Raw genomic sequence first — 25,506 nt, 5'->3', positions numbered from 1 at the left:
ACGTAAACAAGTTAAAAAACTTAACGCAAGACAAAGCACTAGTATGTAAAGCATAGTGTAATCATATGAAAATATGGGAAAAGCGTGCATAACAATCATGAAAACATACACATAAAGAACAAAACAAAAAATTATCTATACGGTAGGTCAGGGGTGGGGAACCTTTTTTGTGCCAAGGGCCGTTTGTATGGGGATAAAATCCTTCTGGGGCCATATGTAAAAATGACTTGTACAAATTGTCCTGCTGCAGCCGTCCCACACTCCAGCGGCTGCCGCTCAATAGAACTGACGGTCTCCGGCCGAATTCCCCTGTACTTGACTCCCGGCAAAGCCGCCAGGCGGGTGGGCGGGCCACTCAATCCGACTACGGGAGGCTCAGGGTGGAGAGGTTTAATGTTATCCTGGAATGTGATGGAATCTTTGAAGTTTAGCCAGGGGAACCTCATATCTCTAAGGGCTGCTTAGTTACCATCTGTGGAAGACCAAATATCTTCCATCTCCATATATAATTCGTTTCCATTGAACGTTGGAGGAGAGCAACTTTACTGGGATAACTGACGGCAGCATTATTCAGGTGACATAATAGAGATATTTTTTTATTTTGAGATGGGTGCATGGGACAGGTGAAATAGCCAGAATAGCAGGTCAGAGGAAACTGGCTCTCCTACGATGATTACGGAGAGCTTAAGAACTTCAGGCCAAAACAAACTATGATGTGAGTATTGCCACCAAATATAGGCTTTTATTTTTTTACCGCAAGCACATTCTGCTGTCTATTTCTCTTCTAGCAACAGACATTGCACTTGCGCTGAGATACAAAGTGATACCCTGCAGTGGCTCTTTGTATGATATGAAGGCAGCCAACAGTGGTTCCCCTTAAGGAGCCAATTTATTTTTCTACAGTCTGTTACATTTGAGTGCCACATGCAGCACCGAGCTTCTTGCAGGGTAAAATAAGTAGTTTGTGCTTGATTAGAGGTTTGTGGTAGATGTACGATTTGGTTAAACCAGTAGGGTCCCACATCTCCGGGCCACTTGTTCCATTTATACAGGTTATGAAAGATCAGTTGGATAATGAATAAAGATTGTAGCGCAGAATGGAATGGGCGCTGTAGACGGTATCGGTAACTTTTTTTTTTTTTTTAAATTTGCACAACAAGAAAGCAGCGGCTTGAATTGGGGAAATGCTGATTCAATAGGACAAGGGGTGGTGTACGCCATGCATTTAATGGGCGTTCCCATGAAAACACTGGGCGTACATATGCTAATGCGGTTGTAACGCCTATGCAGGGGGTGGACAGCTGACCTAGCCGGATGTCAGCTGCCTGCATTTCTTCACTCATATCTACAAGTGGTCTGGGCCACCCTTACATATGCGTGTGCCTTTGCCATCATCCGATAGTTGTGACGATCAAAAGATCATAGAGCAGGGATGGCCAAACCTGTCCTCAAGATCTACCAACGGTGCATGTTTTCCAGGCAACCTGTGGATCTATAGTAGGAATGATTCAGCAGGTTTTAAAATGTGACAGTTAGTAATGACTACAGCTGTGCACCAGCTAGGGGATCTGGGGAATGTGACAGTTAGTAATGACTACAGCTGTGCACCAGCTAGGTGATCTGGGGAATGTGACAGTTAGTAATGACTACAGCTGTGCACCAGCTAGGGGATCTGGGGAATGTGACAGTAATGACTACAGCTGTGCACCAGCTAGGTGATCTGGGGAATGTGACAGTTAGTAATGACTACAGCTGTGCACCAGCTGGGGAATGTGACAGTTAGTAATGACTACAGCTGTGCACCAGCTAGGTGATCTGGGGAATGTGACAGTTAGTAATGACTATAGCTGTGCACCAGCTAGGGGATCTGGAGAATGTGACAGTAATGACTACAACTGTGCACCAGCTAGGTGATCTGGGGAATGTGACAGTTAGTAATGACTACAGCTGTGCACCAGCTAGGTGATCTGGGGAATGTGACAGTTAGTAATGACTACAGCTGTGCACCAGCTAGGTGATCTGGGAAATGTGGCAGTTAGTAATGACTACAGCTGTGCACCAGCTGGGTGATCTGGGAAATGTGGCAGTTAGTAATGACTACAGCTGTGCACCAGCTAGGTGATCTGGGAAATGTGGCAGTTAGTAATGACTACAGCTGTGCACCAGCTAGGGGATCTGGGAAATGTGGCAGTTAGTAATGACTACAGCTGTGCACCAGCTGGGTGATCTGGGAAATGTGGCAGTTAGTAATGACTACAGCTGTGCACCAGCTAGGTGATCTGGGAAATGTGGCAGTTAGTAATGACTACAGCTGTGCACCAGCTGGGTGATCTGGGGAATGTGACAGTTAGTAATGACTACAGCTGTGCACCAGCTAGGTGGTCTGGGAAATGTGGCAGTTAGTAATGAGTACAGCTGTGCACCAGCTAGGGGATCTGGGGAATGTGACAGTTAGTAATGACTACAGCTGTGCACCAGCTAGGTGATCTGGGAAATGTGACAGTTAGTAATGACTACAGCTGTGCATCAGCTAGGGGATCTGGGAAATGTGACAGTTAGTAATGACTACAGCTGTGCACCAGCTAGGGGATCTGGGAAATGTGACAGTTAGTAATGACTACAGCTGTGCATCAGCTAGGGGATCTGGGGAATGTGACAGTTAGTAATGACTACAGCTGTGCACCAGCTAGGTGATCTGGGGAATGTGGACCGTTGGTAGATCTCGAAGACCGGTTTTGCCACCCCTGTCATAGAGGTTACCAAGCCCTGCGACTGATTCGGCGTGCGAATGTGTGGTGCGGGGTTTAGGTAATTTGAGAGGGTACATGCACGCGTCCAAGTGAATGAACCAGAATAAGCCCCTAAGTGCAGTCAGAGTATGTGGCTTTTTTAATATTCCCATCGCATATATTTTATTCACATGTTGGGAACATTAGCGGAATGTGATCATGTTTCATGGACACTGGTTTAGTGGATGTAATATTTTGTCCTGCCTCCCAGGCTGCCTTGCTGTTTGTGCAGGACCTCCCCCCCCCCCCACGCACAGAGTCTTTTTCTCTGTATTTCGCAGTCACTCTCTCTCTCTGTCGCGGTTTCTCTCGCTCTTTTCTTCCTATGAGTTTGTAGGTTAAACTTCTGCAGTAGATTAATATTTAAGATGACAGTTGTCTGAAGCTGCACCCAGCCAGTTGCGCACTGTGTAATGCACATTAATGAGGTCAGGTCTCTTAGCTTTGTCCTGTTTTATAAGTGACAATAAGACAACAGCTGCCGTCAGGTAGTTTTAGCGTCTCCTCTGCAGTAATACTGGCTCAATGTGACTTGCCATATGCTGCTATTTTCCACCTGATCTCATGGGTTTGATCATGTTATCAGTCAGAGTCGGTTTCACTGGTAGAAAATTAAACCTGGAGCAATGGAAACTTGAGGTTCCCGGACCACTAATACTTAACGTGTTCTCGAAGACCGGAGGAAGATCACTAAATACTTCTGTGTGCATAGCCGGTGTACAGGCTGCCGATTGTGTGTTGTCTGATGGCTGCTTGGCAATATAGTGCTCCCCGCAGTTACTGCGAATCCACGGCTCTTCCAACAGCCCGATAGTAATGAATGAGGCTTGTCGCATTTTTACCGTGGTTAGCAGTATTGGCAACGTGGCCATATGTGTGATTACTTGTACCTTTGTATATAGGACCAGACAGCTGCTTATATTGAGCAAATACCGTACATAATGTGAGACAATAAAGGCTTTGTAGAACCCATTTACTGTAGCATCTGCACAAGCCAATAAACAGTCTATTCATGAAGCAGTGGAGAAGTTTTCTATAGCAACCAATCAGCTTTGAGGTAACAATTATCTAGATATACATTCTAGAAGATATACATAGCAGCTGATTGGTCGCTGTGGACGACTTCTAAATTGTCTCACTTCTGCCCTCTCTTCACTGCTTCATGAACAAGCCGTATATGCTGCTTTCCCAGATAGTGACAAGGTGTCGTGCTGACACCACTATGAGGAGATCACTGCTTCATGAACAAGCCGTATATGCTGCTTTCCCAGATAGTGACAAGGTGTCGTGCTGACACCACTATGAGGAGATCACTGCTTCATGAACAAGCCGTATATGCTGCTTTCCCAGATAGTGACAAGGTGTCGGGCTGACACCACTATGAGGAGATCACTGCTTCATGAACAAGCCCTATACGCTGCTTTCCCAGATAGTGACAAGGTGTCGTGCTGACACCACTATGAGGAGATCACTGCTTCCTGAACAAGCCCTATATGCTGCTTTCCCAGATAGTGACAAGGTGTCGTGCTGACACCACTATGAGGAGATCACTGCTTCATGAACAAGCCGTATATGCTGCTTTCCCAGATAGTGACAAGGTGTCGAGCTGACACCACTATGAGGAGATCACTGCTTCATGAACAAGCCGTATATGCTGCTTTCCCAGATAGTGACAAGGTGTCGTGCTGACACCACTGTGAGGAGATCACTGCTTCATGAACAAGCCCTATATGCTGCTTTCCCAGATAGTGACAAGGTGTCGTGCTGACACCACTATGAGGAGATCACTGCTTCATGAACAAGCCGTATATGCTGCTTTCCCAGATAGTGACAAGGTGTCGTGCTGACACCACTATGAGGAGATCACTGCTTTATGAACAAGCCCTATATGCTGCTTTCCCAGATAGTGACAAGGTGTCGAGCTGACACCACTATGAGGAGATCACTGCTTCATGAACAAGCCCTATATGCTGCTTTCCCAGATAGTGACAAGGTGTCGTGCTGACACCACTATGAGGAGATCACTGCTTCATGAACAAGCCGTATATGCTGCTTTCCCAGATAGTGACAAGGTGTCGAGCTGACTCCACTGTGAGGAGATCACTGCTTCATGAACAAGCCCTATATGCTGCTTTCCCAGATAGTGACAAGGTGTCGAGCTGACTCCACTATGAGGAGATCACTGCTTCATGAACAAGCCGTATACGCTGCTTTCCCAGATAGTGACAAGGTGTCGTGCTGACACCACTATGAGGAGATCACTGCTTCATGAACAAGCTGTATATGCTGCTTTCCCAGATAGTGACAAGGTGTCGTGCTGACACCACTATGAGGAGATCACTGCTTCATGAACAAGCTGTATATGCTGCTTTCCCAGATAGTGACAAGGTGTCGAGCTGACTCCACTATGAGGAGATCACTGCTTCATGAACAAGCCGTATATGCTGCTTTCCCAGATAGTGACAAGGTGTCGTGCTGACACCACTATGAGGTGATCACTGCTTCATGAACAAGCTGTATACGCTGCTTTCCCAGATAGTGACAAGGTGTCGTGCTGACACCACTATGAGGAGATCACTGCTTCATGAACAAGCCCTGTATGCTGCTTTCCCAGATAGTGACAAGGTGTCGTGCTGACACCACTATGAGGAGATCACTGCTTCCTGAACAAGCCCTATATGCTGCTTTCCCAGATAGTGACAAGGTGTCGAGCTGACTCCACTATGAGGAGATCACTGCTTCATGAACAAGCCGTATATGCTGCTTTCCCAGATAGTGACAAGGTGTCGTGCTGACACCACTATGAGGAGATCACTGCTTCATGAACAAGCCCTATACGCTGCTTTCCCAGATAGTGACAAGGTGTCGAGCTGACTCCACTATGAGGAGATCACTGCTTCATGAACAAGCCGTATATGCTGCTTTCCCAGATAGTGACAAGGTGTCGTGCTGACACCACTATGAGGAGATCACTGCTTCATGAACAAGCCCTATACGCTGCTTTCCCAGATAGTGACAAGGTGTCGAGCTGACTCCACTATGAGGAGATCACTGCTTCATGAACAAGCCGTATATGCTGCTTTCCCAGATAGTGACAAGGTGTCGTGCTGACACCACTATGAGGAGATCACTGCTTCATGAACAAGCCCTATATGCTGCTTTCCCAGATAGTGACAAGGTGTCGTGCTGACACCACTATGAGTAGATCACTGCTTCATGAACAAGCCCTATATGCTGCTTTCCCAGATAGTGACAAGGTGTCGTGCTGACACCACTATGAGGAGATCACTGCTTCATGAGCAAGCCCTATATGCTGCTTTCCCAGATGGTGACAAGGTGTCGTGCTGACACCACTATGAGGAGATCACTGCTTCATGAACAAGCCCTATATGCTGCTTTCCCAGATAGTGACAAGGTGTCGTGCTGACACCACTATGAGGAGATCACTGCTTCATGAACAAGCCGTATATGCTGCTTTCCCAGATACTGACAAGGTGTCGAGCTGACTCCACTATGAGGAGATCACTGCTTCATGAACAAGCCGTATATGCTGCTTTCCCAGATAGTGACAAGGTGTCGAGCTGACACCACTATGAGGAGATCACTGCTTCATGAACAAGCCCTATATGCTGCTTTCCCAGATAGTGACAAGGTGTCGAGCTGACTCCACTATGAGGAGATCACTGCTTCATGAACAAGCCGTATATGCTGCTTTCCCAGATAGTGACAAGGTGTCGAGCTGACACCACTATGAGGAGATCACTGCTTCATGAACAAGCCGTATATGCTGCTTTCCCAGATAGTGACAAGGTGTCGTGCTGACACCACTGAGAGGAGATCACTGCTTCATGAACAAGCCCTATATGCTGCTTTCCCAGATAGTGACAAGGTGTCGCGCTGACACCACTATGAGGAGATCACTGCTTCATGAACAAGCCGTATATGCTGCTTTCCCAGATACTGACAAGGTGTCGTGCTGACACCACTATGAGGAGATCACTGCTTCATGAACAAGCCCTATATGCTGCTTTCCCAGATAGTGACAAGGTGTCGTGCTGACACCACTATGAGGAGATTACTGCTTCATGAACAAGCCGTATATGCTGCTTTCCCAGATAGTGACAAGGTGTCGTGCTGACACCACTATGAGGAGATCACTGCTTCATGAACAAGCCGTATATGCTGCTTTCCCAGATAGTGACAAGGTGTCGTGCTGACACCACTGTGAGGAGATCACTGCTTCATGAACAAGCCCTATATGCTGCTTTCCCAGATAGTGACAAGGTGTCGTGCTGACACCACTATGAGGAGATCACTGCTTCATGAACAAGCTGTATACGCTGCTTTCCCAGATAGTGACAAGGTGTCGTAATGACACCACTATGAGGAGATCACTGCTTCATGAACAAGCCGTATACGCTGCTTTCCCAGATAGTGACAAGGTGTCGTGCTGACACCACTATGAGGAGATCACTGCTTCATGAACAAGCCCTATATGCTGCTTTCCCAGATAGTGACAAGGTGTCGCGCTGACACCACTATGAGGAGATCACTGCTTCATGAACAAGCCGTATATGCTGCTTTCCCAGATAGTGACAAGGTGTCGAGCTGACTCCACTATGAGGAGATCACTGCTTCATGAACAAGCCGTATACGCTGCTTTCCCAGATAGTGACAAGGTGTCGGGCTGACACCACTATGAGGAGATCACTGCTTCATGAACAAGCCCTATATGCTGCTTTCCCAGATAGTGACAAGGTGTCGTGCTGACACCACTATGAGGAGATCACTGCTTCATGAACAAGCCGTATACGCTGCTTTCCCAGATAGTGACAAGGTGTCGTGCTGACACCACTATGAGGAGATCACTGCTTCATGAACAAGCCCTATATGCTGCTTTCCCAGATAGTGACAAGGTGTCGTGCTGACACCACTATGAGGAGATCACTGCTTCATGAACAAGCCCTATATGCTGCTTTCCCAGATAGTGACAAGGTGTCGTGCTGACACCACTATGAGGAGATCACTGCTTCATGAACAAGCCCTATATGCTGCTTTCCCAGATAGTGACAAGGTGTCGTAATGACACCACTATGAGGAGATCACAGTTATTTGGATGAACCTCTTGCTCTGACACAAGTCCTCCATTTCTTTATGCTGTTACGTGACACCCACTACGTGGACACATGCACGTTTTCACCTAATAGTACTGTATAAGTATTTTCTTGCATTGGAGATGTAATGTATCTCAGATATGACAACCTTGCAGATTGTGGGTGGTTGTGGAATAATAACACAAATGCAGGTGTAATGTATTTGGGAAGAGACTCCTTTAAATAACACCTGTATGCACAAAGCCAGTGGTCAGGGCTACTATGAGTTTTTTGGATTGAGTACAGCAACTCTCTCCAGGTACTGTTTGGCCCTAATGGAGCCCATATGACTGCCATACAATACAGGCAGCATCAGTGACTCCCACATACTGCAGCATTAGTGACCACTGTGTACCACAAACCACAGCTGCTGAGCTATCATCTGTAAGGACCGGCAAGGGCCATAGCACCGCCCCTTGTAGGTGACACCTGCATCCTGACCACCCTCCATAAACATATTAAACTACAGATCCCGGCTATGTACCCCGTGGAAATACAATTATAAATTAATCTTTTCCTGTCAGTGTACAGAATATTAACGCCTCGGTGACGCACTTTCCTCCAGCCTATAATTGATAAGGGACAAGCATGGACTAGATTTCATTCTGATAATGGGAATGTAACAGTCTTTTTAATGCTGCTATTAATTTGGCCTTGCTGATATAATACAGTAATGCAGTTACATGGTGGGGCTGCCAAACTAAATGTTACACTCCGGCTACATTGTATCTGAGTTAGTCTGGGCATATTGCCAGGTCCTGTAAGTAAAATCATGTGACCTTTTCATTTCCGTTATATAGATAGCAAAACTCTGCCAGCAACACAAGTCATAGTGGGCTGATTCCATTTATGCCCCGTTCTCACTGCAGACAAATTCCCGGGTCTAGCATGTATACCCAGAAATTTGCCTTTTAACACAGGTTTTTTCGGCAGTCTGAACTAGTCACATACACTGATCTCATACACAGGTAAACCCTTCTTTTTTACCTGTGTTTGAGATCCGGGTATGCAGACCCGGGTTGATCTTTACCCGGGAAATTGCCTTGCAGTGAGAACGGGGGTCCGTCCCTGCAGTCCCTGGCATTTTAATGCTGGGTAAAAGCTGTGTATTTCTCACTCGCAGTGAGAACACGGTATAAATGAGAAGACGCTGTCGTTGGAATGGCATGAAAACGCTGATAACGTTCACCTTGCACCCCCGTAGGTGTGTGTAGTAACAGGAGTGACATTGCTGTGCCATACTTACCTGTGATGTGTGCAGCCACTGCCCCGTACAAAACATGATATATACAGATTAGGCTGCTTTTATTGCAGAATAAAGTCTTACAGACACAAGAATAACGGTCTTGTGTTTGAATCTCAACATTGCCCTAAAATACACTAGCTTAATTGGGTCGTCCCCCTCCTCCGAAAAAAAAAAAAAAAAAGAACCCTAGTTTATTTGGTAGGGACTGTAGATTGCAAGCTCATATGGGACAGTGGCTTAGAGTCAATGGTCAATTATTTTCTGTGAATTGCTGTGGAATGTGTGTGTGTTCTATAATAAAGTCTGTTTTCTATTACGGCATAGTTTCTGTACTTACTGTACCATGCCAATCTCTATATTTTGTGTTACAGGTGAACTATGAAAATGCAGGTACAGTGGAGTTCCTTGTGGATAAACATGGCAGACACTACTTTATAGAAGTCAACTCGAGACTGCAGGTGGAACACACCGTGACAGAAGAGATCACTGAGTAAGTGTTGTACCCAACAGCAATGCCTGATAGAAAAGCTTTGATGGAAGTCATTGTGCTAAAAGTTTCATGAGGTCATTATCGATTCAATAAATAAGAGCCTCCATAAGTTACAACCAGCCCTCCCCACTTATTTAATTATTGGGACTCCAACCCCACCAATGGTCCTTCAGAATTTAGGGCACCTGGCATTTTTAAACTTTGTCAAAATTTACTTTTTGCACAAAATCTTTCCTTTAGGATTGACTGGGAGTTCAAGGGAAATCTTAAGCTTAAAATCACAGATCTTACTAGTGTGGGCTTAATGCTGTGTACACATGGTGAGTTTTGACTATATAGTGGATCGCATGCAGATTGAACAGGTTTTTTACCTTGCGATCCCGATGCTCGCTCCCATGACAGCACAAATCGAAACCCAGATAGACAGGGCAGCAATGACTGTGGGCCAGATGTATCAAGCTTCAATAAGTTAGAACATGGAGAGTGATAAACAACCAGCCAATCAGTTCTTACCTGCCATTTTTCAAACCCAGCCTGTGACATGGCAGTTACGAGCTGATTGGTTGACTGTTTGTCACTCTCCATTTTATTACTTTTGAAGCTTGTTACATCTGGCCCACAGTGCAAATCTAATGCAGATTGTATGTAACTAGTACAGAGATGGCAAAGATTGTATAGCACTCGAATCTTAAGTGGAATAGCAAGGGAATCTCACCGGTGTACACACCATAAGACAGTACCGTGTGTACACAGCATAAGATTCCCCCTGATAATCCCCCGATGCCTGATTATGCACCCAAAGCATGATACACAAAAAGCTAACCTGTGAGCCATGATAACTCGTGGGACTGGGAGTTTATGCCAGATCCGATGTGTTCTCACTTCATCGGGAATCCTTTTCTTGACTCATTGGATACCATGGTAGTGCGATTTGGTCATAAATTGAAATATCAGGCTGCTTTTCTAAGGAAAAAAAGACCCCATCTCATTGGATCCCCCCCACCCCCCCCCCCCCAATCCTATACCCCTAAACAATTAGTACATTCCTCATATGAAATCATGCTGCAGTTTGTTTTACTCCGTATGTGGCTGATATACAGTATGTAGATGCTAAATTCAGATCGGACTAAAACTCTTTAAATGAAGGGTCTTAATGCATTCAGTAGTATTTAGTGTCCTTGTGAGCGCCAAACACGTACCATTATATGCAATATATCTGTAAATGTTGCAAGCCGTTATATAGTGGTATGATTTGTAAATGGACAAATATACATAAACATTGCTTTCCAGCAAGAACTGCAAGCATGCATATCTATATTCAAGATGAAGTTATTGTATGAACAGACCTAGTGCTTTGGTGATAGTTTCCCTGAGGGAATCTGCCATATAACAACTTGTCTGCGGTTATTAATCACATTGTATGATTTATGTTTATAAATGCTTGGCGATGTTCGGGGGGGGGGGGGGGGGGTGGTGTCTTTGTTTCCTCCTGCGCGCTGTTCTGTAACTGTATAATCATCCTTATAATATCTACACTTGGATATAATTTGTGTCCCGTTGCAAATAACCTATTCTCCAGCCATGAATGGGTGCCCCTCTGCCCCAAGGGAATATGGGATATATTTGGTTTATAGATCCTCTCTGCTTTATTGCTTAATTAGAAGAATAAGAGGCGCAATGCCTTTTCGCTCAGCAAGATACTGCAATGAAAATAGTTCTTCCGTTTCTCCCGAAAAGATTAAGGGGAAAAAAACATGGGTTATATAGCTTCACATCTGTTGAATTTTGAAGGGGAAGCTAAAACTCATTACTCCGATTGTTAATGATCCTGTGTCGGATGGCTGCATAAAATAAAACATTTTCGTTAATATCAGACTTGGAACATAGTCACAGTTTATTCTCAGTTACATAAATGATGTCCTGAGGCTATTATTAACCAAATGAATACTCTGACTTTTAATGTAATAAATGGTAGCTGTGCACATCTAGTGCCAGCGATGGATAATCAATGTGGTACAGCCTGAACATGACCTTCCAAACTGGTCCCATTTGTCAAATATCAGCATCTTGCACATTTTAAGAGAATACTCCCATTTGATTGGCTAAGCCTCTCTGGCTGACTCTGGTTCCCTTGGTGTTATTGCTACTGTCTGGTAACCAATTGTAGTTTTCCTGTCCTGAGTCTCAGGAGCTGATGTGTTGGGGTTAATTGTGTTTCTTATCTGTGCCTTGCACACCACTGTAAAACTTACATGCAGTGTTCATCTATTAGTGCAGAAGGTATCAACAATTTACAACACTCTTCCCTCTCCAGAGGACAAAGTGAGGTCACTGTAACACTGTCCAGAAATGTACGCAGAAGTCGTGCCACATCTGTCACTGCTTACAAACCAGTGCGCCTTTGTAAGTCTAGTAGTAAGGTGCATAAACACTCAGCGAATTTTACCCAGTGTGTATGCACACTGATTGCACAGTGATTTCTTAGTGCATACACACTGAGCGTCTCCCCCCCCCCCCCCCCTTCACAGGGGGTGGATAACTTTCCATAGCAGGACCATATGGAAAGACATCTGCACGGGTGCTCATCTGCTGGAAATACCGGCAGATGAGCGGCGCTGGCCAGCGATGATGTGCGAGCGCCCATCAGCACTCACCACTCGTCGCTTGCCTGTGCATACTGGGCGGCTTTTGAGCTGAAAGCAGCTAAAACAACAAAACTTGTATATTTCTTTTGTTTACTTCCTCTCTGGTGTCCCTTGTGGTCAGGGCCGGTGCTACACGCTCAGCACAGTATGAGTGCAGGGCTGGAGAGGCGCCTGGTCACTCTGCTGCTGTTCAATGTTGCCGGTCATGCTGGTTGACAGCCAGTAGCGCCGGCAGCATGGTAAGCAGCTCCCAATCTCAGCCACCTCCTAGCTGGAAGCGTGCTGCATTGCTCATTCTTGCATGTATTTTGGCTGCCAGGCAGCTTTGAACGCTGAGCTTGGAAACAACCCGGAAGTTGACACACATTCTGGGTAGAAGGCGCGTCCGGGTGCTGTTAGCCGGAGAAGTGGATCCTCCTCCATCTCTACCCCGTGTATAGTCGTAACCTTTTCAGAGGGCTCTGGAGTGCGTTCTACTGCTTCTAATGAGACCACATTTAATCTACAGCTAATTCGAATGATGCATTAGTCATTTGTTTAAATAAAATGTTTTTTTGTTTTTTCATAAATTTAACGAAAGTTGTTATTCTAAATGTTCAAGTGTTAGTCTTTTCTTGGCATGCTCCTGTGCCACCCACCTCGCTGCACCTTATTACCACCCCTCATTGCCTTTATGTGAACAGACATTACCTCTGTGGGTATTATGTGTAGAAGATGCATTACTACCTTTTGCCATTATGTATGAGGGGCACTATCATGGTACAAAATGTATAAGGGGATCGATTGTTTAGCGTAACGTGTATAAGAATGTGCTACTGTGGCATCATTTGAAATGTGGGTATTGTGTGGCCGTGCCCATTCCTTGGTGAGACCACACCCATTTTGCAGTTTCTGCCAAAGGTCCTATGTAAAGATGGTCCCAGATGAGATAATTATAGGCCTGGATTTATAGCTTGTTCCTTCTGGTGTCACTGGGTCCCCATGTGCTCTCTTACGGAGTGGGATTGGTCAGATGAGATAATTATAGGCCTGGATTTATAGCTTGTTCCTTCTGGTGTCACTGGGTCCCCATGTGCTCTCTTACTGAGTGGGATTGGTCAGATGAGATAATTATAGGCCTGGATTTATAGCTTGTTCCTTCTGGTGTCCCTGGGTCCCCATGTGCTCTCTTACTGAGTGTGATTGGTCAGATGAGATAATTATAGGCCTGGATTCCTAGCTTGTTCCTTCTGGTGTCACTGGGTCCCCATGTGCTCTCTTACTGAGTGTGATTGGTCAGATGAGATAATTATGGGCCTGGATTTATAGCTTGTTCCTTCTGGTGTCACTAGGTCCCCATGTGCTCTCTTACTGAGTGTGATTGGTCAGATGAGATAATTATGGGCCTGGATTTATAGCTTGTTCCTTCTGGTGTCACTAGGTCCCCATGTGCTCTCTTACTGAGTGTGATTGGTCAGATGAGATAATTATGGGCCTGGATTTATAGCTTGTTCCTTCTGGTGTCACTAGGTCCCCATGTGCTCTCTTACTGAGTGTGATTGGTCAGTAATTAAAGGCCTGGATTTATAGCTTGTTCCTTCTGGTGTCACTGGGTCCCCATGTGCTCTCTTACTGAGTGTGATTGGTCAGATGAGATAATTATAGGCCTGGATTTATAGTTTGTTCCTTCTGGTATCACTGGGTCCCCATGTGCTCTCTTACTGAGTGTGATTGGTCAGATGAGATAATTATAGGCCTGGATTTATAGTTTGTTCCTTCTGGTATCACTGGGTCCCCATGTGCTCTCTTACTGAGTGTGATTGGTCAAATGAGATAATTATAGGCCTGGATTTATAGCTTGTTCCTTCTGGTGTCACTGGGTCCCCATGTGCTCTCTTACGGAGTGTGATTGGTCAGATGAGATAATTATAGGCCTGGATTTATAGCTTGTTCCTTCTGGTGTCACTGGGTCCCCATGTGCTCTCTTACTGAGTGTGATTGGTCAGATGAGATCATCATAGGCCTGGATTTATAGCTTGTTCCTTCTGGTGTCACTGGGTCCCCATGTGCTCTCTTACTGAGTGTGATTGGTCAGATGAGATAATTATAGACCTGGATTTATAGCTTGTTCCTTCTGGTGTCACTAGGTCCCCATGTGCTCTCTTACTGAGTGTGATTGGCCAGATGAGATAATTATAGGCCTGGATTTATAGCTTGTTCCTTCTGGTGTCACTGGGTCCCCATGTGCTCTCTTACTGAGTGTGATTGGTCAGATGAGATCATTATAGGCCTGGATTTATAGCTTGTTCCTTCTGGTGTCACTGGGTCCCCATGTGCTCGCTTACTGAGTGTGATTGGTCAGATGAGATAATTATAGGCCTGGATTTATAGCTTGTTCCTTCTGGTGTCACTGGGTCCCCATGTGCTCTCTTACTGAGTGTGATTGGTCAGATGAGATAATTATAGGGCTGGATTTATAGCTTGTTCCTTCTGGTGTCACTGGGTCCCCATGTGCTCTCTTACTGAGTGTGATTGGTCAGATGAGATAATTATAGGCCTGGATTTATAGCTTGTTCCTTCTGGTGTCACTAGGTCCCCATGTGCTCTCTTACTGAGTGTGATTGGTCAGATGAACAAAATCTTAGGAGCAAACATTACAACAGCCCCGACTACTTCTGTTGGAGATGTTTATAGTGCACGGGTTATTCTCCATATCTCTAATAAAGAATGGAAACAGATGAGCGGAAATTGGTTTCATCTTTACATTCATGAAGAACCTTATGTATTGTGTCTATTGCTTCATTTGGATGCAACTATAACCAGTCATTCTACAAGGAAAAAGTCCACTAGAAGATGCCCATCCACTGAAGTGTCATAGAAGTAGGAAAATGGAAATTCTCTTTAAGAAACTTTTGCTTCTTCAGTAATGTTAATTAAGGCTGCTGTGGTTTTAGTCTCACAGCAATTACTGTGGATATCAAAGAGAAAATAAATATGCAGTATCATATTCATGCACTGAAGAACCATAATGTTTGAAAAATCAACAATCCTGTTAGTGGCATAAAATAAATATTTGCAGAAAGATATTAAGACCAAGCAGATTATTTTAGCTGCTGTCAAGTTCATCCAAGTGACTGCGATTTACAGTAGGGGGATTTTTAATTATTACTACAGGATTTTACTAGTCAGGGTCCTGGAGATTCCCGATGAAATGCCCTCAGCTATGCTGTAACCACACACAATATTCTCTACCATACAATCACACCCTTCTCCGTTGTGAGCAGTGATCAGATTAAGCCGACCTTAAGGGTTTATCGTGGGCTATATTTGAGCAGGCCTCTGCACCTAACTGCACCACTGCTAAAAGGCCCTGCCAAGTCCTGGATCTAATTGTATATGGCACAGGATTTTTTGAACTGATAAAAAGATTAAGCTTTCCTAAAAAAGGTTTTAATGTGACACCCGCAAAGGCCATGACCTCTTATTACACAGATTACAGGGACACTACAAACGGAAAATACGCTTGTTAATCCCATGGAACTTTCAACAAGTATGAATTTATTTCTCTCTCAATGCCTGTATTTTGCTGTAGATCCCCTATAGTAGTGGATATCATAGTAGAGTGGATATTTGGGACACTCCACCCAAAGCTTGCAGTGATTTGGGGAATGTTTATGCTTCTGGGGCAGCCTTGGTGTATAACCACCTTGCTTCTGCACCACTAATTTATTCTACATCCAAAGTCAGATTTCAATACCCTCTGTTATAGAATGTTCAGGTTTAGTGGCTATTGCTAGAACTGTAATTGATGCTAACAAATTTCTTACATCTATCTATGGATTGTTTTTTTAAACTATATTGTTTGGGTCGGAATTTGCTGCCATTGAACATATTATGGGAGTTAGTTTTTCTTTCAGCATTGGTTAGGCAAGAGCCCTGTTCTCTGTACCCTGAAAGTGCCATTCTCTGCATTTAGTGGTTTTCCAAACACTGTATTGGCGGCTGATCAACTCCTTCAATTTTATTCATGAAGTAAATTTAAATTGGCCTTGTATCAAGTCTTTTGTTGAACATTGGGATCTTAATTTAGTGTTTGATGCTCTTAACACCTGAAGTCATTGTAAGATGTTTGTTTTACTTGAGTGATGCTGAAAAGTGCTCAGCGTCACAAAGAAAGAAATTGGCTACAGCCATGAAATTTAGACTTTTGCTGATATTCACCCCAAAGTTCAACACGGTGTCCCTGGAGTTTATAACCCTTCCAGAAGCTTGATCGCTGCTCTGCTGCTATCACCAGTGAATGATTTGCAAAATTCTTCCCTGTCAAAGTTTTTTTATTTTAAAGGTTTTGGAACAGGAAATAGTCTGATAAAGACCTGGTGAGTAGGGGTGATGCACTCAAACTCCAAATCCTTCAAAACAGCCACTGTCTTGCCAGCCTTGTGAGCCGATCCCTCCCCCCCCCCCCTGAAATGGCAAACTACAATAGTATGCAGCATTTAATGTTTTGGCCTTTGTAAAATGGTCATTAAAAGTCCTTTTGAGTCTGTAATGTCTTTGGCCATTGAGAACGCTAGTGCTGCCTTTTGCATTGACTGGTATTTTCTCTATGGATCATAGTGATTTAACCCATCTCCTCGACAGTGACCAGTCATTGAAAAAAAAAACAATCATCACCAGATAGCACAAAATGCGGCAAAACCGATTTGTCATTGCCGTTAACAAAGTTGGGTACCTACATGGCTGAAATGTTCTTCTACATATCCAAGAGCACATGAATTGTGAACCAAACAGGTTTCCTGGATATTTCCAGTGTCTCAGCTATTGTTTTAGTCGAGATTCCCCAATCAAAATCCTCTTATTGACATGACCAACATTTTTGGGTGTGGTCACTATTGAAGGGCCCTCCAGCTCTCAATGTCCACACTGAAAGTTGGCACACAATTTCTCCCCTGAAGTGGAGATGGGAGGGACAGAGCTCCCCCCGCCGTGTTGATGGGGACACGCGTGCTCACGTGTCCCCTCAGATGGAGCGCCTCTCCGCCGGCGATCACCAGCTAAGGGAATCTGGCGGTTCCCAGCGCTGGCTGCATCTGTAGCTGCATCGGCAGAGGACACGGAAAAAAGTATCGGCATGGCAGAAAACCGCAGGGTTGGTGCCATTAAAGATGATTTACATAAAAGAAGGAAAAGCACACGAGGGAAGAGGGCCTGTTCGTGAGAGCCTATATCTTTACAGTGGAGGCGCAGAATGTTGTTGTATAAAATGTACTGGTGGGCATTACAATCTTACATAATATAAACTGGAACACGGAACTGTGCCACAATATGAAGAGGAGTCACTAGAACAGTGATGGCTAACCTTGACACTCCAGCTGTTGCTGAACTACACATCCCAGCATGCCCTGCTACAGTTTTACTATTTGGCCATGCTGAAACTGATGCTGGGATGTGTAGTTCAGCAACAGCTGGAGTGTCAAGGTTAGCCATCACTGCACTATAGTGTTTCATATGTACTGGGGACAAGGTTTTATAATGTGAATTGATTGTATATTGTGAACTGGTAGCCGTACGGTGTGTGGCACTACATGAATTCGTGCTCTACTATGGTTCATAAAATATCCTCTGGCGCTACTGTGGTTTACAAAATGAACTCTGGACCTATCATGGGGCGTAACTAACACCTAGGGAGGGGCCACTTCAGAATATACTTGTAATGCTGTTACTACTGTATTTGTGTTTTCTTGTTCTACATAATAATAATAATAATAATAATACATTGAAAAGTTCTTTCTTATTGAAATAATCCCTAGGGAAAGTCCCCACTGCCTTCATACACCTGCTGCAGGTTCTCTATATAGTTGTAACACTGGTGAGGTTATTTGGTAGTTCCAAGACAAAATTACTGTTTTGAGGTATTTATTTTTACACGATGGAAGGATGCACATGGCTACGAACATATATGTATATTGTGTAGGTGACTGACATTTTGTCTTTTGTGATCATGATTTGCTTTCTTAAGACTTCCATTAAAAAAAAAAAATAGCAATAAAACCAACAAATAAAAACATTCTGGCAAGAGGATTAATTTCTAATCTCTATACACTCCTGGGGAAGGCCTAGGCTCAACTGGAGACCCACATGAGTTAGCATGGGAAAGCGACCTAGGACAATGTTTAGACCCCGATGATTGGGCTGATATTTGGGAAAATGCCGCTTCCAGCTCTATAATGTGTGAAAATTAAGGAGAATGTCTATTAACTGCTATATCTCTGGTACTATGTACCTTCTTGTTTTAAAACGAAGTTCCCAGATACATCAGATAGTGTTACGACTCTTGTTACGACTCTCGAGAATCCTTGGCAAAAGGTTTAGCAGAAAGGACAGGCCACAATCCCGACCCTAACTCAGTTCTGCTGGTACCCATAATCTCTGGAGGGATTAACAAAGACTTTACCTATAGTAGCCACTTTTGAAGGGGCAAATTGTGTCTGACCCAACACCTCCAGAGCAGACAAGGGGTAAACTTACTAAAACCTGTTAAAATGGGAAACAAAACAAAATGTGGCACAGCTGTCCTCCACGGGAGGAGATCTTCCAGCAGTCCAACGTACAATTTTATTAATGGGTGACCCCTAAGCAGGTCAATCTAGGTAGGAAATTGGGACACAATTTCTCACGAACTACCGTAAATGCAACAATGCATTAACGTGTTCCAACCTAAACTCAGAAATGCAACAAGAAGTTGTTAATAGAAAGAGGAAACTACCCATGTGGTGCTGGATGACTGATATCTATGAGAGAGTAAGACCATATAACTCCACACAGATTCACACAGAAAATGGACAGCAGGAATAATGCTAGAGCTGGAGGGAGCACTTATCTTTGCCCAGGCAGGGTCTGGGACTAGCAGTGGATACCTAGGAAACTGGACACAGGCAGGACCCTAGTAACAGGACCAATGGCAGGTGCCTGGACACGCTGCACTGATGATCATTGGCACCAAGCAGAAGGCAGCCGGACTGTTTAAGCCAGGGCTGCCCAATCAGGGGAACCCCTGGCGTCTGATGTCAGCCGGCATCCTCCGACGCCGGACCCTGTTGATGGGCAACATGCCGGGCATTTACACCCGGGGACATCTCCAAATGACATCCCTGCTGTGGATGCTGCCTCTCCTCCTGCAGCCGGCGGCACCTGACAGATAGGTGCTGATGGGGTTGTGCTGCTGAGGGTACATTTCTACATATATGGTGGTCCTCTCCGAAAATTACCATTATTTGGAGAGAACTCCATTGCCTTACTTGCGAGCTTATTTGATGACACTGTTTTTACTTTATTACTTTGTAGTATCCTCATGTCAACTTGTTATTGCTAATACATTATATTATATGTGGCATTCTACTGTGATTCACTCAATCAGAGCTTTAAAAAAATATATATTCTGCCACAAAAGAGGTGACCCTGGCAGGGAGGGGTACGGGCTGTGTTGGCACAACAGGAGTGCCAGTGGTGTACTCAGTGCAGGCAGTGTCAGCAACACAGGAATACCTGTTATGTAGATAGTTTGATTCTGCTGGTGGTGTCGTCAGTGCACAAATGACAGCTTGTGTCGGCAGTGCAGGAGTTGTGGCCGTGCCCTAAGTGTATGCATGCCTGGCTGTGTTGGCAGCATGGGGGCTATTGGAAGCGCATCGGGTGCCACCATCGTCTGAAATGAAGGCAGTATCCCATTAAAGTCAATGGGGAACTGCTGATTGGCTAAGAGTTGTGACCTACTTTTGCTGGCCATTGATATCAATCAGTGGCTGCCCATTGTTATCAATGGGAGTTTTTAAAATGGTACCACTCAGCCCTTAGCCTGCCCCCTGCTCCTACCATGCCTAACTGCTTTTCTCAAATTTGGGGGTGTCAAGCTGCCCCGTTGTTCTGATGCCCCTAATGGAATTACTATCAAACATTACAAATGTAGTGACACATCAGAATTCTTCTGAACAAGTTTATTTTGGTTAATCGAATAATATTCTCATGATTATTTATTTGATTTATGAGATCCACATTTTATACTCCTTGCTGAAACAGTACTACATGAGGTGTATTTTAATTTAATCTTATGTGACTGCCTTGAATAAATGAAAGTCTGAGAATTTAAGATCAATAACTACATAAAACATCTCTTTCCGGGCAGTGGAAAATGTGGACATTGTGGAAAAAAAAAGGTCATTGCTAAAATAAAAGAGATTTGTACAAGTCTCATGCACATGAGAATTCTTTTTAGCAAATCTGTTTTTATTCCAAATGACATTTTTTGGCTTTGATACAAACCTTTTATCTGGTCTTTAAACCAGTCTTTGGGTCACTTTGCTGTCACTTGAGGCAAAGACTTTTTTAATTTCTCGCCATGGGGTAGCCTCATTCGTACACGGCACGCCTCCAGCTGCTTCCCTCTACATTACATAAGACTTCCTTTGATACTAATCTCTGTCATAACCTTGCTTTGAAATTTCTTCTTGCTGACTTGCCCACAACACACCGTTTTTATTCAAGTTCATGCCGGATTAACCTCTCTCCTTTCAAAAGCAATTTGAAATCCACATTGTGGCAAAACGTATTTATAATAAATGTGTGCCGCATTTAAAATTGATACAGACGATCTGCAATATATATGAAAGCAGATTTCCGGATGAATAATAAACATCAGGAGAAGAACATCGTTATTTGAGATATATTTTAGATTTCTTGGTTTCAAAGTTGCTTTGATTTCAGGAACTCTTTTCTGTTGGAAAGCGGCATAATCTCCCTGAGTGCTTTAATGGCTATGGAGGAATAAAACCATGAAAACAATCTATGTAAGATACGTTTAATGCTTTTCTACAATGCTTTTTAAAATGTCAACATGCCATATTTGGTTATGGTGTAAATCAGTGGTTCCCAACCTGGGGTACTAGTACCCCTGGGGGTACTCTGCAGACCAGTTGGGGGTACTTGAAAATAATATTGGTAATGGCGGACGATGAAAAGGTCTTTTGATGGCTGAAGAAGACCCATTGCCATGGAGACAAACCATGTTGTGTCATATGCCTGACCAGCAATCCACTGGGAGTTTCCCATGCTGCCCTCAGACATCAGCAGTCATCTGCCCAGCACTGACAAAGGTGGAGGAAGCAGCGGCATTAATCCTACCGGTGTTAGCGAGATAATACACAACCAGCATCTAGACACAGAAGGGCATGATTCCTTGCTGTATACTACTCCTCCGCTCCTCCTTAATATAAGGACATGCATAAGGATCCGCATACCGCTAAGTACTGTCCATATTTCAAAATGAGAGGGGGTACTTATCAATGAAAAGCCTAATCAAGGGGTACGGGAGAGAAAAAAGGTTGGTAACTACTGGTGTAAATGATTGACTCTAGATAGTCATTCGGTCAGCCACGAATGGTCGATAGTGGGTAGTTGGACACCTTTCAATGGTCGACATTTTCAAGGTAGACGTTGACACAAGCAAACTGTCAACATAGATATGGTCAACACTGAAAAGAGCGACTTAATTTTTTTCATGTTTTTGTGTCTGTCGACATGTTGTTTTGGACACCGTATAAGTGTTCTGCGTCCATGCTTTGGGCACCATTATGTTCTCAGTCTGTCCACTTGGATGGTAAAGAATGAACCAAGTCAGTCTAAATCAGGCATGTCCAACCTGCGGCCCTCCAGATGTGCTAAAACGACACATCCCAGCATGCATTGCCATCATTCTAGCATTCCCTAATAGCCAAATTGTGGCATGGCATGCTGGGATGTGTAGTTTTAGCACATCTGGAGGGCCGCAGGTTGGACATGCCTGGTCTAAATCATTAAAACATGAGAACTCGTGCCAACCTTTCAGTGTCGACAATGTCGTTATTGACGTTTTGCTTGTGTCGATCTTCTGTCAATGTCAACATTGAGTATATCGACCATATAAAGGTCGATACCGCAATTTTTACCTAAAGTAAACACATTACCGGAAATGGTTAGAATTGTGACTTTAATTTTGATTTAATATTTTAGGCTGTGATCCTGCCTTTTTATTTGCTATGGGAATGAACTTCTTTTTTTTTTTTTTTTTTTTTTTTTTTTTTATCCACATATGTACTGTACCAGATAGTACTGGGGGCCATGAGTTTTAATTATGGTTACTATTTTTGAGGTTCGGGAGAGGGAAATAAAGATAGGTGTGGCACTGAATTGCTCTGTAATGGCCCTTCCTCCACAACAGTACTGCATTATTACTTGTGGATGGGGGGTGATTTATTGAAATTCACCTCAACATGGGGAGTGTTGTCTACTATCCCAGGAGAATTCTCATGAATCCGTGATCTCTGGGAAATTCTGTGGCAAGGCAAAAATATGCCTAATATACTTGACCACAATGTGCACTGTTACGGATTGTCCGTCTTTCTGGTGCTGATGGTGCTGATTCTGAGATGGGAATAAAGCGGCAAAAAAATATTATTTGGGGATCTGTAACAAATGTGACAAACCCAGCAGCGATGCAAGATATTTATATATACAGTTGTGTTCATACGTTTACATACCCGCCTAGCAGAATTTGTGACTTTCTGGCCATTTGTCAGTAATATGAATGATAACTCACAAACCGTTTCTGTCACTCATGGTCAGTGGTTGGGTGACGCCATTTATTGTCACACATCTGTGTTTACTCTTTTTAAATCCTAATGACAACAGAAACTACCCAAATGACCCTGATCAAAAGTTTACATACCCCAGTTCTTAATACCGTGTATTGCCCCCTTTAACATCAATGACTGCTTGAAGTCTTTTGTGGTAGTTGTGGATGAGGCTCTTTATTTTCTCAGATGGTAAAGCTGCCCATTCTTCTTGGCAAAAAGCCTCCAGTTCCTGTAAGTTCTTGGGCCGTCTTGCATGAACTGCACATTTGAGATCTCCCCAGAGTGGCTCAATGATATTGAGGTCAGACTCTGAGATGGCCACTCCAGAACCTTCAATTTATTTTGCTGTAGCTAATGACAGGCCTTTTGTTTTGGATAATTGTCCAAGTGCGTCCCATGTGCAGCTTCCGGGCCTGATGAGTGCAAATTTTCCTCCAGTATTTTCTGATCACATGCTGCATTCATCTTGCCATCAATTTGTCCCTTTGTAGCTCACACATCCCCAAAACATCACCCACCTCTGTTTCACAGTAGGAATGGTGTACCGGTCTTCATAGACCTTGTTGACTCCTCTCCAAATGTAACGTTTATGGCCAAAAAGTAAAATTTTGGTCTCATCACTCCAAATGACTTTGTTCCATACATTTTGAGGGATTCAGTATTGAATCCCGGCGGTCGGGATCCCGGCGTTCAGAATCCCGACGCCGGAATCCCGACAGCCGAAATGCCGACAAGGGGGGGACGTGGATCGCCCCCCCCTTGCGGGCTCGCTGCGCTCGCCACGCAGCGGGCCCGGTGCCTCGCTACGCTCGGCACACTAATTTATTCTCCCTCCTGGGGTGTCGTGGACACCCCAGGAGGGAGAAAGTGTCGGCATTTCGGCGGTCGGGATTCCGGCGTCGGGATTCTGAACGCCGGGATCCCGACCGCCGGGATCTTAACTGCATCCCCATTTTGAGGCTTGTCTCGGTGTTGTTTGGAGTATTGTAAGTGGGATGCTTTGTGGCATTTGCGTAGTAATGGCTTTCTTCTGGCGACTCGACCATGCAGCCCATTTTTCATTAAATGCCTCCTTATTGTGCATCTTGAAACAACCGCACCACTTTATTTCAGAGAGTAATGTATTTCAGCTGAAGTTATTTGTGGATTTTTCTTTGCATCCTGAACAATTTTTTTTGGCCTACCTGAATGTGATTTGGTTTCCACAGAATCCCTAATTTTCCACTTCTTAATTAGAGTATGAACACTGCTGATTGGCATTCTTAATTGTTTGGATATTTTTTTTTAATGTCGGTTTGCTGTTTTTTTTTGTTTTTTTTTAGTGGTTTTGCAAAAGAAAGCAAAATCTGGGAAAAAGTGGATTTGTGGCTCTAAGCGCAAATACAAAAGGTGTGCAGCTGGGTTACTGTAATGACAGTGTTTTTGACAACCACCACCAAAGAATACAGAGCGAACAAACAATATTACAGAACCACTAGCGCTCCTTCCTGTTCACAATAGGTGTACATAGATGTTCCAATCAGGTGTACATCCAGAGGCTTCAGATGCTGAAGGAACCTGAAACAATACAAATTGCCTCCAAACACCCTTAGGGAAAAACAGTGATAGTATTTGTATAGCTGCCAAACAGGGAGACAACTTGAGGCTCTCAGCCAGTATGATTGTGTTGTGTGTGTGTGTGTTGTATGTGTGTGAGGAATGGGATCATTCGTCAGACTGCATTTAGGTCTACAGTCATTAGGTCGACCCCACTAGGTCGACTGGCAGGAAGGTCGACCTGACTTAAGGTCGACATGGGCCAAGGTCGACATGACTTAAGGTCGAATTTGCATAAAGGTCGACATGAGGAAGGTCGACTGGTCATAAGGTCGACATGGGTTTTTCACTGTTTTTTTTTATCCGAATGTCGACATGGACACAGTTGGCAATGAGAATCGGACCCTCGCATCGCTCGCTTCGCTCGCAATGCTTCGGGCACGGTGCCTCGCTGCTCTCGGCACACTATTTTATTCTCCCACCACACCCTAGTGGATGGTAGGGCATGAAATACCGCCTGTCGGCACATGTCGGCTCAAAAAACAGTGAAAAACCCATGTCGACCTTATGACCAGTCGACCTTCCTCATGTCGACCTTTATGCAAATTCGACCTTAAGTCATGTCGACCATGGCCCATGTCGACCTTGGCCCATGTCGACCTTAAGTCAGGTCGACCTTCCTGCCAGTCGACCTAGTGGGGTCGACCTAATGACTGTAGACCTAAATGCAGTCTGACGAATGACCGCATCCCGTGTGTGAATGTGTCCTGTCTGCACAGCAAAGGGTAAAAGGCTCAGCAGAAGAAACCTTTCTGCAGATCAGTACACTACAGTGTGTGTTGTGCTGAATGAGCTGTCACACAGCATGGGAGCTCATCCAAGCTCTGTGATCCACGGGATTTTGCCCATGCTGGAAAAAGCTCATGCATAAAAAAACTCTCTCTGGCATTATATAGGTGGAATCCAATTTGCCCTAAAAATATATGAATTTTTATTTT

The 25,506-nt window shown here is 44.3% G+C and overlaps 1 protein-coding gene across 1 annotated transcript in view; it reads left to right on the top strand.

Annotated features, from left to right (window-relative positions):
* PC (pyruvate carboxylase) overlaps positions 1 to 25,506 on the top strand; it is a 401,728-nt gene that overhangs the window by 153,941 nt on the left and 222,281 nt on the right. Inside the window, exon 9 of the mRNA XM_083164787.1 lies at positions 9,560 to 9,678. Within this exon, the coding sequence (XP_083020913.1) occupies positions 9,560 to 9,678 (119 nt within the window). The remainder of the gene's footprint in view (positions 1 to 9,559; positions 9,679 to 25,506) is intronic.

Source organism: Crinia signifera, chromosome 11 (assembly GCF_055691185.1).
Source record: "Crinia signifera chromosome 11, ASM5569118v1, whole genome shotgun sequence".
Taxonomy (NCBI): Eukaryota; Metazoa; Chordata; class Amphibia; order Anura; family Myobatrachidae; genus Crinia; species Crinia signifera.
The sequence above is the reverse complement of the archived record's forward strand: the minus strand, read 5'-3'. Positions and strand labels throughout refer to the sequence as shown.